The sequence below is a fragment of the Perissodus microlepis genome, chromosome 18 (assembly GCF_051167445.1).
Source record: "Perissodus microlepis isolate ML-2025 ecotype Zambia chromosome 18, ASM5116744v1, whole genome shotgun sequence".
Taxonomy (NCBI): Eukaryota; Metazoa; Chordata; class Actinopteri; order Cichliformes; family Cichlidae; genus Perissodus; species Perissodus microlepis.
The window spans coordinates 10,364,305-10,378,053 of record NC_140478.1 but is presented as its reverse complement, the minus strand read 5'-3'; the positions used below and the strand labels follow the sequence as shown (position 1 = coordinate 10,378,053).

The 13,749-nt window shown below is 39.6% G+C and overlaps 2 protein-coding genes across 2 annotated transcripts; both read right to left on the bottom strand.

Moving 5' to 3' along the window:
* Nucleotides 1-1,104: 1,104 nt before the first annotated feature.
* Nucleotides 1,105-2,844, bottom strand: rgs13a (regulator of G protein signaling 13a). The gene is made up of 5 exons (XM_084913404.1): nt 2,678-2,844; nt 2,519-2,578; nt 2,355-2,416; nt 2,093-2,259; nt 1,105-1,982 (listed from the first exon to the last, which is right to left on the bottom strand). Exons 1-5 carry the CDS (start codon nt 2,758-2,760, stop codon nt 1,797-1,799), a joined length of 558 nt encoding a protein of 185 aa, XP_084769530.1. The 5' UTR covers nt 2,761-2,844; the 3' UTR covers nt 1,105-1,796.
* A 6,086-nt stretch (nt 2,845-8,930) lies between these two features.
* Nucleotides 8,931-10,515, bottom strand: rgs1 (regulator of G protein signaling 1). The gene is made up of 4 exons (XM_084912867.1): nt 10,421-10,515; nt 10,037-10,116; nt 9,784-9,950; nt 8,931-9,558 (listed from the first exon to the last, which is right to left on the bottom strand). The coding sequence occupies exons 1-4, from the start codon at nt 10,429-10,431 to the stop codon at nt 9,382-9,384; spliced, it is 435 nt and encodes a 144-aa protein (XP_084768993.1). The 5' UTR covers nt 10,432-10,515; the 3' UTR covers nt 8,931-9,381.
* Nucleotides 10,516-13,749: the final 3,234 nt, after the last annotated feature.

Genomic DNA, 13,749 nt, shown 5'->3' with positions numbered 1-13,749 from the left:
GTGATACCTGATGTGTTCTCACAGATAAACTTCCTTTTTTTTAAAAAAAGCCAAAATTTATTTATTTATTTTTAAAAAAGCCCCAACAAATCCAGTTTCAGTTTAAAACTTTCAGCTGCATTAACAGGAACATACAACGGCAACATCTGGTACACTAATGAATGAGACACTGGGTGGCGAAAGGCTGAGCGACTTGCAGGATGGTGGGACGATAACCCGTTTAAGAACATGAAAGGCCGATGACACATGAAAGGCTGATGTAAGAACAGACCGTGTGTAGGTGGAAGAATTTTGTAACAACCTGTCTGCTCACGTAGCACTCGAAATCGCTGAAACCTCACTGATGGGCGATGCATATCATGATTTTGAACTATAGTAGTAACTTTGGCAGTCTCAAAGACACCAAAGATCCTCGGCTGCACAAAAAAACGTGCAAGGCTTCTATTGGTTTAATGGCATGGCCGGCATTCTTCAGTCAGTGTAAACACTCCATAGTGCAGCTGCAACAGGCTGATACAATATAGAATGCTTTTTATATGGACAGTTTAAAATGAATAGTTCTTTGTGACTGTATCCCCTTTTCACTGGGGAAAAATGTATATTAAGGAGTTTAAAGGGATTTTTTTTAAAACCCTGCAGGCTCAGCAAAACATGATTACTAAACTTGCTACTTTAAAATAATTGTCAAAAAAGCAAAACAAAGGAAACAAACAAAACGATTAGGCTCTCGAGGTCCTCCTAATTTTCAGTGTGTTTGCGTTGAGCTAAACTAAGCTAACGTAGTTATATGAGGCCAGCTGCTTCCTGTTTACATCCTGTGCAAAGGATTTTTTCTTAAAAACAGTTAAAAAGAATTACTTATATAACATGGAAAAGAAATGAGGCCACAGTTTCAAGATTAGGTGTCCTGGTACGTTGTGCTGTTCTACATATCATAAACCCACTGGGTAGTAAATACTATAACTGTGAGACAGTTTATGAATGACTGAGAAAAAGAAATGAATGAACTGCTGACTAAGTCACTTCCTGTATTCTTAAAAAGGTGTTTAACTAAAGCTTAAGCAGCTCTTCTTTGTGTCTCAAAAAAACCATGTAGTCACAATGTACATTTAAAACAGTTTTTTTTTATTATTTGTCACAAACCCATTTATTATTCACATTCGCAAACTGGAATACATTTTTTAACATATAGCTTATAATAGATTACTATCATTACAATGTATCGGCTTACTGTGTCAGCACTGATGTCACTATGTAAAAAATGTTAAATTCACAAGGCTGTGCATAATATCCACATCTAGATACATCTACTTTTTTATTGCTTTAGTGAAATAACAATAAACTTCAGATGATGTGCATGTGCAGATATCGGATTGTGCAGTTTCATTTTGTGTGGATGGCGTTGACCACACATGCTTCCTGGTGCCTCACTCAGAAAGTCCCCAGCATTCTCTTTAGAGAACTGTGGCGTTTTGGGAAAGCAGTTGTGACCTGTACACAGCATTTCCAAGCACACTGTCTGCTTCTTAGTAAACTCTTCTCACAGATTTTCACTAAAGTGCCGGCTAAGTCTTTTTAACAAGTTCAGACGAGGTCTTAGCCACTCCCAATTTATTTTCCAACTCTTTAGAAAAGTATGAATGTAATGGAAATGAACTGGGTTTCGTTTTGGTGTCCATCACCACCAGTCTCAGGACAAACAAGCAGACGTCACGGCTCCTCTCAGGTAGTCCAGTACTGGGCGTAGCGTCAAAGTCCAGCTTTTACACACACAAAGTCTCAGGCGTCACTTCTTTTTACATGTTCACCGATTGTGATGTGGAGTCCATTAAAGTCCTGTAAATGTCAGACTTGAGGAAACGTGGGTAAGAGTCCCTCTCCATTAACCCGTAGACGATCTTTTGAGCGTCATCAAAACACACTGTAGAAGGCGCCTCTATGTTCTGCTGGATCCTTTCCCTCGTCTTTTGATCAATGTTGATCTGGAAGCAGAGGAAACATAATGAGGACCAATGAAGAAAAACTAAAGCAGCCAGCGCTCCTTGTTCTGTAAAGTGCCATAAATCTGTCTGGATTATCAAGAGCTACATACCTCTCTGGGAGATTCAGCTTGAATGTAGCGTTTGAAGATCTTTTTCGCCCTGGATGACATCCTGAAGGAATTTCTTATCTTCTTAAACTCCTCACAAACCACCCAAAACTCAATGTTTTCATCACTGAACTCCGACTTCAGGAATGCCTGGAATATCTTCATTCCATCTAAAGATGGTAAAAAAAAAGATCTGCAGTTAGCCATTGTTTTCGACATTTAGTGACTAAGACATGAGTCTGAGACAGTGTATTGATTAACTTACATTTGGATGAAAGAAGCCTCTCAAGTGATTGTGACCACTGAGACATATCTTCAAAACAAAGCCTGTAAACGAGGAGAATAAAGTTAGCACAGGTATCCATACATGAAGCATAATATATGAGCAGGGTTTGCTTTTAGCTTGTAGTTGAGTTTTTTCTCACTTACCCCTCAGTTTTTGTGGCTTGGGATGATTTACGCTGCAGACGATACTTCAGGTTTCCCCCTCTGGTTAATCAAACAGAAACGAACAAAAGTTATTTTACTTATATTCAAACAAAAACAAGACAAGATGTGATGATATTGATTGGCCAGAATAAATTTTACCTGTATTTCTCTGTCTTCTTGTTGTCAGTGTCCATGTTGATTTGCTGAAGCTCCTTTGTTGGAGATGTGACTAAACCTGGCATGGCAACAGTTCTTTGTACATGTATGACTAAATGTTGGGCTCTTAGAGAGTTATGAGATCTCTAACTGCGTCTGTTTGACGAGCCCGCGCAGCGTTGCCTTATATATCTGCAGAGACGAACGTCACATCATCATTCTGCAGCAACCACACGACAAAGAGGAAGCTGGGGAATGACGCAAACGAGCAAACAGACAGACAGCAAATAGCTACAGGTTTCTGTTCATACTGTACTCAAACGTGCATCATAACTTGTTTGGTTTAAAGTCAGTGGATGCAAATAGGCCAGTGGAAATTTCTGCAGCAGATAAGCAAATGCTTTAATCTCTATTCCACTTTGCCTCAAGAGCCAGTACCACTGTTCTAACTTTTGGAAACATTAGTGAACTAGATGCTGAGGCTATTTCAGCTCTCACAGTCAAATTTAAACATAGCATGTTCTTGCTCCTTAGCCTTGTTGGGCATTTGCATTATATGGGCCAAAAAATCCACTGAGATAACGAAAGACTGCATTTTTGCGTTAGCTAAAGCAGCGGTGTCCAGTTAAATGCAGAAATTCCTCTGCTCTCTTGAAATATATATTGTATTTTTTAAAGAAGAAACACGTTCCTGCATTTGAAAATGATAACCTCTGAGTTCACTACAGTCAGAGAGTCTGGCGCTACAATTGTACGTACACCACCATGAGCTCTAGCCTCTAATACAGGAATGTCAAACATGGACAAAGAGTGAAACTCAGCCCATTGGCTTTGCAAGTATAAAAATGATCTTGTAGCATGGTTACGAAAATGCATGGAAAGAATAAAAAGATATGTCTAGATCTTGACAAACTGTTTCAATCATAAAAAGTAAAAGAATAGTTTTACAACACATGTGAAGGTTTGTGCTTTTCTTATGTATGGTTAATAAGTCTCTGTAGATTCTCAGTCATCCAGGACATGGAAGTTCTAAGTGGGGGCTGTCCCTTTTGACACCTTGCCTCATCACATGAGGCAAGGTGTGAAAAAAGTTGGATGTAAGCCTCAACACTGAAGTTTACGGGAAGCCAACACACATACAGACCAGTAGCTACTCTTTGACTGCCACCACCCTCTGGAATACAAACTTGGGGTTATCAGGACCCTGCAACACCGGGCAGAAAACATTACCTCTGAGCGCGAAGGAAACAAAAAGAAACACACACCTAAAGAAAACACTTACAACATGTCGTAATTCCAACTGGGCCTTCATCAAATCAGTAAAGATCCACAGTAAAGGTCAGACAACAACTAGCGAGAAACAGAGTGACAAGCAGAACAACATTGTCATCCCTTATGCATCAGGTTCATCAGAGAAACTCAGGTGAGTTTTCTCTAAGCACGACATCTCAGTGCACTTCGGACCCAGCCACATACTCAGACAAAAACTGGTTTATCCCAAGGACAAAACTTCCAAACACAAGCTAAGTAATCCAGTGTACGCTGTGCAGTGCGTCAGGAGTGCTCGGACCTCTACACTGGAGAAACCAAGCGGTCAGCCACTTCAACACTACAAGACTCAGTTGAACATCTGCACCCAACGGACAAAGGTCACTCTTTTAAGGACGCCAAAGTTCACATTTTGGACAGAGAAAGACAAGTAAAAGAGGCCATCTACATCCCTGTGAACGACCATCATTGAACAGAAGGAGTGGATTATGTCACCAACTGTCTGCCACCTACAGTGCAGTCATGAGCTCGCTTCCCAGGTGTCTCAACCCCAAGTCACATCTTGCATCAGGTGACCTCAACAGGTCACATGATAGAGTAGCGCGAGATCTCACAGTGGTTACACCTGAAACCTCCAGTGGTATCACCCACGCCTTTGTTCAAACCTTGGCTCATGTGATTAATAGTGAGTACCTCTTAGGGACAGCCGCCACTAGGTATTAAATACCTGTGACCCTCTACCTTTTGTTTTACAACTGAAGAAGCCTTTTGGATGAGAGCTGAAATGTCTTTACAAAAGCTTAAAGAAGTCAAGTCGTTCTCTTTTTCAAGCTCCTTAAACTACAGGTAATAAGATATCTCTCGCTAGTCATAGTCTGAAAGGTATATGCATGGCTTATTAAATGTGAACTTTCCTTGTACTGCATCACATGAAAAGAAAGTTAGGTTATTGCGCAGCTCTTTTACTGATCTGCCCACTTAATATCAAATTAGGGTACATCTAAACCAGGAACTAAAGTGACTTTGACACCACGGCTCTATTTGCTAAATGTTAAATAAACATAAACTAACCTGACGCAATATCATAGTTCTGCTTTGGTTATTTGTAAATTTGTCAAAGCTAACTAAAGACCTTCGTTCGACCTTCATTTGCTACTTGCTTCTAAATTCAGATAAAACTGAAGTTATTATACTCGCACTATACTTGCACAGAGGGGCTCGCTTGATTGATGGGGGTTCTCTCTATTATTGTGGGGTCTCTATATTACAATACAAAGCACCTTAAAGCAAGTTTTATTAAATTGAACTAAACTGAACTGAATTTGCCATTGTGGGAGTTACTTAGTAAAAGTTTATCCCCCCCTTTGGTGTTTGCAGCTGATTGTGCAATCAAATTAAACCAGCTATGTTATATGGTTTCATAAATGTCCCACATGACACCTAACCTTTCTAGAAATGAGTATTTTAACGCCCATATGGTGAACAAATTCAAGATTCAATGTCAGATGATACAAGAACAGCTGACATGCTGACACACCTCTTTTGTATCTACTTTAACTGCGGCTCAAACACTGCCTCATACATTATGCACCACTTTGTGGTAAATTTCTCTTGTGTCTTTTGGCAGACTTTTGTAATACGGGTTTTGTTTCTGTTTACAATCTCTTGCCGGTGGAGGCAGAGAGGAAACACGGGGGAAAGAGAGGGGGACGACAAAGGTCACATGTCGGAACCAAACAAGTTACAGTGTGGGTTATGTGGTGTGATTCTTAGACCACTAAGCCCCCTCAGTGTTTCCATTTTAGACACAATTGAAGCTCAGGCACAGAAAGTATAACACAATCTCTGTTTTAGAAACGTAAAGCTCGGGAAACATTTTGATCTAAAACCTGACATCGGTCAACATCATGGAGGAAAAACTACTAACGTTCTCGATCAGCATCCTTAATCCTTCCCCAGGCCTGTGAGCTGTGACAGTTTGGCTTTCCCCTGTCCTCCAACAGAACCTCTTAAGAGACAAGTTGTGAAACTGTTTCACTCTTTACTTCCTGCTTCTTTGTTGACAGGAAACTTTCATCTGTTCTCTGGAGGTCTAGAGTGTTTTTAAAATTCCAGTAACCCCTTTGTATTCATAAATTTATATACATTTCAGTTTTAGTTCCTCTCTTTTTGAGCCCCAGTTTAATCCCAGTGATGTAAGCAACAGATAACATAGATAAGCATTTCATGTGGGAGATGTAGGTCAACTTCTTCTTCTTCTTCCCCCTTTTTAATGACTGTTAACTTTACAATGAAATACTAGTCAGTTAGGTTACACCTTTATGAGACCTTAATAACATTTTATGAACTGCTTTAACAGTTGTTTCCTGTTTTTCTTTCTTTTTCTTTGAACAATTCATGTATGTTTTAATTTCTGGAGCCACTTGGTGTGTCAAATATTAAATAGTAGTACTTTCTACTATTAGCTTATTATTATCAGTAAACAGATGAGATTTTATTGCGAAATGTACAAAAAAATGTATGAATGAATATTGTCCACTTATGCTCCAGTTATGCCTCATCATATTGCATCATAGTTCTTGTAGTGTATAACTAAATCCTCAACAAGGAGAAGGCCAAACAGCTGCTAACCCTGCATCTCTGAGAAGAGTTGAGGTTTCCTTACAGCTGTCATTCACTAATTGACTCTAAAATCCTTTTTACTTGGAAACCAGTTATTAAGGGTTCTAGCTGCTCTAAAAAAAATGGGTCAGCGTTGCTCTCTGTCTTCCTTTTGTAGCTATCTTGTAAAATGACTCAGCAGATATAAGCGTGCTTCACAGATGAACACTGTTGGTTAGTTTCTTGGTGCGCCCCTTTGCTGTTTCACTTGTTTAAAAGCCACATTTAAGGGCAAAGACAAAGTGACAGTCATCAGGACCCATGGTGTTTGAACCAAGAGTGCCACTTTCAGCATCCTAGCATGACTGCAATGCTAATGCTATTCAGTATGCTACAAATATGGCTCTTGTCTGTTCCCACAGCAGTCTGTCTAGCAGTATTGAAAAACATGCCGTGCCATTGGGGCACTTTAAGTTCATTTATTTGCTCATATGACTAATGATAGTGCCAAAGGAAAAAAAAAGGTTAGTATTACAAGCTAATTTTAATCTGTTGTTGTTAGTGTGTTCTTAAGACGGAAAGCTAACGTGGGAAGAAAGATAGAGTTGAATTTATTGTCTGGAAATCATCAACAAATGAATAAAATAAAAAAATCACCCAGCAGTTGCTGAAGTATTTTAGTTTAGTACTGATGTAGCAGCCTGCCTTATAGCAAAAAGCCTCTCTCAGCTGCTTTACTGTACCTGGTAGTCTGCTATTGGAGATTTTTAACGATAACTTTTCATTTGTTTTCATCATCTGCTTTTGATTTCAGCATCATACTACTCTTTCACCTCACTCACTTGTAATGTTTTGCTGTAAAGTTTCAGTAAATCTACGCTCTCAGCTAAAAGAATGAATCCTAATGTCTTTATGGCAGCCATAATGACATTAGGCTGACATTAGATGTTCGCACGATTTCACAAGATTCCCTCTGTTGTGAAATCAACTGAAAGCCACTGGCTGCTGAAGAGTTAACAAATGTTAAGAACATGTTAGGAATGCATGGAGGGGAAAAGAGCAACTAACAACAGTCATGTCTGTGAAAAAAAAAAGGAGCTGTACATAACCTCATTCATGTGTAGCGGTAAATGTAATCAGTTTCTCCTGAGGTATACAGTGCTTTGTCTGTACTTTTCTTGTGAGTGACAGGAAACACTTTCTGTCAAAATGCAGATGTGCCTGTGGTGACATTACTGTTATTGTTATCTCATTTTCTTTACCGGTCGCAACACCCATCCGTGAATTTCCTCCAAATGTTGTGACTGTGAGAACCCAAACCTTCTTCAGAACCTTTCGTTTTTGTCTTTATCACTTCCTGCGCTCAGTATCCTGCAGTTTTTGCTCGGCTACACATTTCTTCATGAATGCGTGTGTAGAGCAAACACCCTGTTTTTCAAACCCAGTGAACTTAGTCTTCCTCCCACAAAGAGGTGAGAGCCACCAGCGTTGTCTCAAAGAAGAGGAAGTTGCGGCATTATGTCTGCACAAAACAGAACGCCGTCTTTCAAACATCTGAAACAGCTCTTAAAATAAATCCCCCCGCCAGCCCTCACACTCAGTACCACCAACAGAAACTGAAAAAAAAAATGTCCATCCACCACTGAGTAGTCACACGGAGAAACCATGCTGCGCCCACATCCACTTTCCAAACAAAAAAAAGGGACATCAGTGAAAATGTGGTATTTTGTACTTGACATTCATTATGTTGATTCATATTACCTTCATATGAACATTTTCTCTTTTTTATCTTGTTTTTGTGGACCTGAACATTATGTCTAAATACAAAGTAATAGAGAGCCTGTTTTTTAGTGTGCTCTTTTCCATTTGCATTATTTTTGCATAGACTATTATATGAGCTAGTAAAGTTCACCCTGTCCCTGCAAGAAATAAACAAACACAGAGGAGAACTGTGTCATACTAAAAACTAAAAACTGTACTGCCTCACAACATTTTGAAGGGATATAAAATACTTTTTAGGGATAACATGAAACTAACTTAGTTGTGACTGAAAGTGCACACCCACAAGCCCACGTCTGATGAGGCAAATGTAGATTCAGACTCCTGATTCATGCAGTTCCTCTTCACGTAAACGTTCTGACTTCTTAAAACTGCCGAGCAGATGACACACAAACTTTAGTGGAAGTCTCAAGTATTTCATTGTCCCCAGGCTGTGCTTCTTGTTTAATGAAGGATGTAAAGAACTCTGTTGCCATCTGCTGTTTGTGTGACAAATGACCACATTACAGTAACCCAGGTGATTTGCATTGCATGCAAAAAGACCACACCCGGATGTCACTTGGCTGAATAGGTTTTGTTTTTTGATATTTCAAGAAGTGCATGCAAAGCAGACAAGAAAACGTTCCATAGAACACAAAACTGAGGCAGAAATGTAACAATATTTATTCGCATAAGAAAGTGGAAGTTCTCAGAGCGTAAGACAGTTTATATTTGCACGAAGTGTTATATAAAGCGTTGATAATACTTTACAATAAAGGAATTATCTTCATTATTAACTGTATGTGGGAGGGGAGAAAACAAAAGAAAAGACTTAAAGGCACTTTTTTTTTTTTTTACTTAATTAAGGGATAAAGTATAATACAAGCTGTAAATTCAACTTAAGCTACTAAATCACACAGACTAAGAAAAAAAAAAAAACTACCTCCACTAGACTAAGGATCTGGATTGTATAGGATAAACCTGTTATCCACGCTGAAATCAAGGAGTGCTACAGCAGATCAGAATTGAGCCGAAGACATCATGAGCCTCGGCCTGAGAGGCCGTCATTTTTAATACAGTCACCTTGAATCGTTTCTCCTCAGGAGTCCCTGATAGATGTCAGATTTTAGGAACCGCGGGTAGCAATCCCTGGCCAACAGACTGTAAATGTGCTTCTGAGCTGTATCAAACGAAGTCAGGGTCGGCTTGGAGATGTTATTTGTAATGCTTTCTCTTGTACCGCAGTCTATGTTGATCTGGAATCAAGCAATGTCATACAAAAACTACATTACAGATGTTCCTTCCATCATCACCTGCTGTCTGTCTGCACAGAAATCTGCTTATATTTCTGCAATTTTACCACCATGAAATGCACAGTTTTATTGCAGATGCTATGTGACTATAGATCTACTAACTGCTAAAATATTTATATGAAAATTTAATTCCAGCAAAATCCTGTTTTATATGCTCCAATTATTTACCTGTCTTGGTGCTTCTGTTTGGACAAACTCAGAGTAGATCCGGTTGGCGGAGGAGATCATCTCTGGGACTGTCTTAATCTGTTTGTACTCCTCACAGGCGAGCCAAAACAGTATATTCTCCTCGCTGTACTCTGACTTCAGGAACTCCCGGAAAGCTATCTGCCCGGCTTGAAGTCACAGACCAGAGTAAGCGAGCGGGAACCATGCACATGCAAGAAAATATATATCATACAGAATCAGAAGAGACTCTCACCTTTACAGCTGAGGACTTTGTCCACAGACTCACTCCAAGTCTCAACATCCCCAAGTGGATCCGTGGGAAAGCAACAGAATCTACCCTTGAAAAGAGCATTAAGATCTATCACTAGCCCAAATGTCTGTGAACCCCCACATTACAACACCCCGCCTGCAAACCGTACCTGCAAAGCGTCTTTTTAAGACATCTCAAAGATTTGTTAAATGCATCAAGCACCTGAGAGCAACCTCCTATCAATACAAGACCCCTTCAGAAATAGACACAGTCCAAAGTTAGACTTACAGTGAATGAAAAGCCTTTTGGCATTTTCCACATGGCTGCTGTAAGTTGTTTCCTGCTGAAAATGGTAAAGGCCGAATAATCAAATATGCAGTAACTCACTTTATCGCCATCTCCTCGTCCTCTACAAAGGGAGACAGAGATAAGATCCTGCCAGACTGAAGATGGGGTTGTGATTGTTTGGAAATGAGAGAGTCGAGTGAGTGAACAAATCTAAATGACCCACGCCCAGCACGAGTGGAATATATGGAAATCTGTATGCAAAGTGTTATTGTTGGGAGAGACAGGGCATCCGTCCATGTCTGCGGTACCGTGAGGAAGAGAGAGCTTGACTGTGATTTCAATTGTACTAACTGTTGACCAACATTAACCTAGACATGGGAGATACTTGCATCACACCAAGGCTGAATAAATAAATAATTCCAGCACATGAATTTCTTACAGTCATTTATTTGCTGCTTAGTAAGAACTGCAATCAAGTTGTTTTTCTTTTCTTTTCTTTTAAAAACAAAACAAAACAAAAATGAGCCCAATTAAGAATATAGGATACAGGGCCTGCTGTGGCAGAGCACAACATGCGAGATTTAGAATATGATTTAACTAAACTAATGATCGGTGATCAGGAAGCTCTGGAAGATCCTGGCCATATGCAAATAGCCATAAACAAATTTGCTGTTAAGGAGAAGCCTCGTCATCCCTCCCATTTGCATATTAGCAGTGTTATGTGACAATAGCACAAGTCAGCTCTGATTTATTAGTATGCCTTCAAGTGTTGTGATAGAAATGTTTTATGTTCTTAGATTAGTCTACCGCAAGAGCCAATCTGTGCTGACAGAAAATTAAAGTCTCAATCTAAATGCTAATGCTAGCCTGGAATGCCAACAGTGGGAACGCTAACATGCTGGTGTTGGGCGGATGCTGTGTAACCATTACTATATTGTGTTGTGCAAAAGTCTTGAGCTACCCGTCATTTCTTCATATTTTGCTTCCAAGAAGCCAGAGTCCCGTGTGATTTTCCCAATGCAGTCCCGAGAAATACATTTCCAGCCTTTATGATGGGCCTTTTAAATTTTTCTTTGGACATTTCAATCCACTCCTTTTACCTGATAATTTTCAGAGGATTTTCTTTTCATTGTTTTTTTTTTTTTTTTTTTTTACAGTACATAACACTAACTTATGAATCATTCAACCATGAAAGAGGTACTTAACATATTACATAACATATAACATATATTACACTTATCATATTTAGCAAAGAGCCAAAATACACAGTTTGTTTTCATTACTTTCTGTGAAAAAATGCCAAAGATAACACAGTTTACAGCAATAAAATAGTATTTTTGCAATAAAAAATGATTCCCAATGGGCTATTAACCAAAAAGTGGCCTATCTGAGCATGGTGTGCAGTGTTTACTTAAAAATCTGAGGAAAATGGACAAGTAGAGGACAAAAGAAGAGGTGGCAGATGAAAAGTATCTGAGAGCTGTGTCCTTAAAAAATAGGAAAACAATCCAATAAAGACCTGACAAAGGACCCAAGAGAGTCATCTGGCCTTTCAGTTGATTCATTTGCTGTTCACTGAAACCTCATCAGAAAGGTCTAAGTGTAAGGGTGGCTGTCAAGAAGCCATTTTTAACGATTACACAAGACCTGCACTGAAAATTTAGTGGTGAATCCAAAACTGAAAATTTTGGTTAAACTGTCATCATTGCTGACAGAGGAGGTCAGGAGGGAGGTACAATGGTGGTAAATGACCTGCATTTGTATAGCGCTTTACTAGTCCCTAAGGACCCCAAAGCGCTTTACACATCCAGTCATCCACCCATTCACACACAGGTGATGGCAAGCTACATTGTAGCCACAGCCACCCTGGGGCGCACTGACAGAGGCGAGGCTGCCGGACACTGGCGCCAACGGGCCCTCTGACCACCACCAGTAGGCAACGGGTGAAGTGTCTTGCCCAAGGACACAACGACCAAGACTGTCCGAGCCGGGGCTCGAACTGGCAACCTTCTGATTACAAGGCGAACTCCCAACTCTTGGGGATGTCTACAGCCATCTGTAAAACGTGGCAGAGGTTGTCTCATGGTTTAGGGCTGCATTTTAGCCAGGAGTGCTGGAGAGCTTGTCAAAATTGAAATTATTAACACAAAAATACCACCTGGAAAGCAACTGATTGAAAAGCTTCATTTGTCAGCATGACAATGACATGACAAACACAGTATATGCAGCAAAAGCATAACAGGATAGAAAAACATACAGTGGAACACAGCAGTCATGGATTGGCCTCCCCAGAGCCCGAACCTCAATATTATTGAAGCAATGTGGGATCACATTAACAGGGAAGAATACAAAAGACAGCCAACATCCAAAGAAGAGGCTGTGTTGAAGAATAAAGACAGCTATACAAAATATTGACTTACACACTGCAAACAATGCTGTATTTTAGACACATTTTTGGGGGATGTAGCTAATTTGGTCAACCGTGTGTGCAAGTTTGCACTGACGTTTCTAGCTCTAAAACTTGGAGAAGTCTTAAAAAACAACCAATTAACAAATCGGGTGCAAACAATTCTAATTAGTTTTTCACCCTCACACATTAACAGTGTGATAAACTACCCCAAGAGGTTTGTTTTCACATTAGGTCCATTACATACTTTTCGTCTTTCACAAATAGAATGTTTAAGCTTTTCATTTAATATCTACTTTGTTGTTTGAGGGAGAATGTTTTTCATATTTTACATTTCCATGATACATCTCACTTAATGTAAATAATAGCATTTGGCAGCTGTATGAATGTATTTTGCTGTGTGTTCAAACCCATCAACCCCAGGGCGGTCATTCTCACTTTCTAATGCATCAAAGAACAGCATGACGGACCAGGAGCTATATATATATATATCTTCTCATTTGACTTTGTTGCTTGCATACAAGTCATACATATAGATGTCATCATAAGTATTTCTAGAATGCTTTATCCTGCTGACCTTGTTGACCACTGGCTCAAATGTGATGGGCCGAAACAAACCAAGAATGTAAATGACAAGGTGATCACACAGGTGATGGAAAACACCCAGGCTGCCCTTATTTGCATGTGTGTAGACACACCAGGTTGAGGAATTTGTTTTTCAAAAGAGCCCATGGCCTGAAAGACGTGTGGACTATACTGAGGTGTGCTCTCATTGCGCATTCACTGCATCCAGGATGTTTTTTCTAGTTCTGAAAAGTTAAGAGAATCCAAGAATAAAAGGGCTCAACGCAAGCCTAAAAAGGCTCTTTTAGTAAAAGAGAACACATTTGTTACAATATGCTAAAAAAACACCCTCTTGTGTTGATGAGATTTTTAAAAAAGTTGGCCACTTGTGCTGAAAAGCCATTTCAATTGCCGTGAGCTACAGTGATTTAGTTACTGATAAATAATTACCAGACAC

Coding starts and splice junctions, on each gene's coding strand:
- rgs13a (XM_084913404.1), bottom strand. CDS start 2,760: ATGCCAGGTTTAGTCACATCTCCAACAAAGGAGCTTCAGCAAATCAAC. Junction 2,260..2,354: donor GAGGCTTCTTTCATCCAAAT/GTAAGTTAATCA, acceptor TACCATCTTTAG/ATGGAATGAAGATATTCCAG. Junction 1,983..2,092: donor AAGCTGAATCTCCCAGAGAG/GTATGTAGCTCT, acceptor CTCTGCTTCCAG/ATCAACATTGATCAAAAGAC.
- rgs1 (XM_084912867.1), bottom strand. Junction 9,951..10,036: donor CAAAGTCCTCAGCTGTAAAG/GTGAGAGTCTCT, acceptor TGTGACTTCAAG/CCGGGCAGATAGCTTTCCGG. Junction 9,559..9,783: donor AAACAGAAGCACCAAGACAG/GTAAATAATTGG, acceptor GCTTGATTCCAG/ATCAACATAGACTGCGGTAC.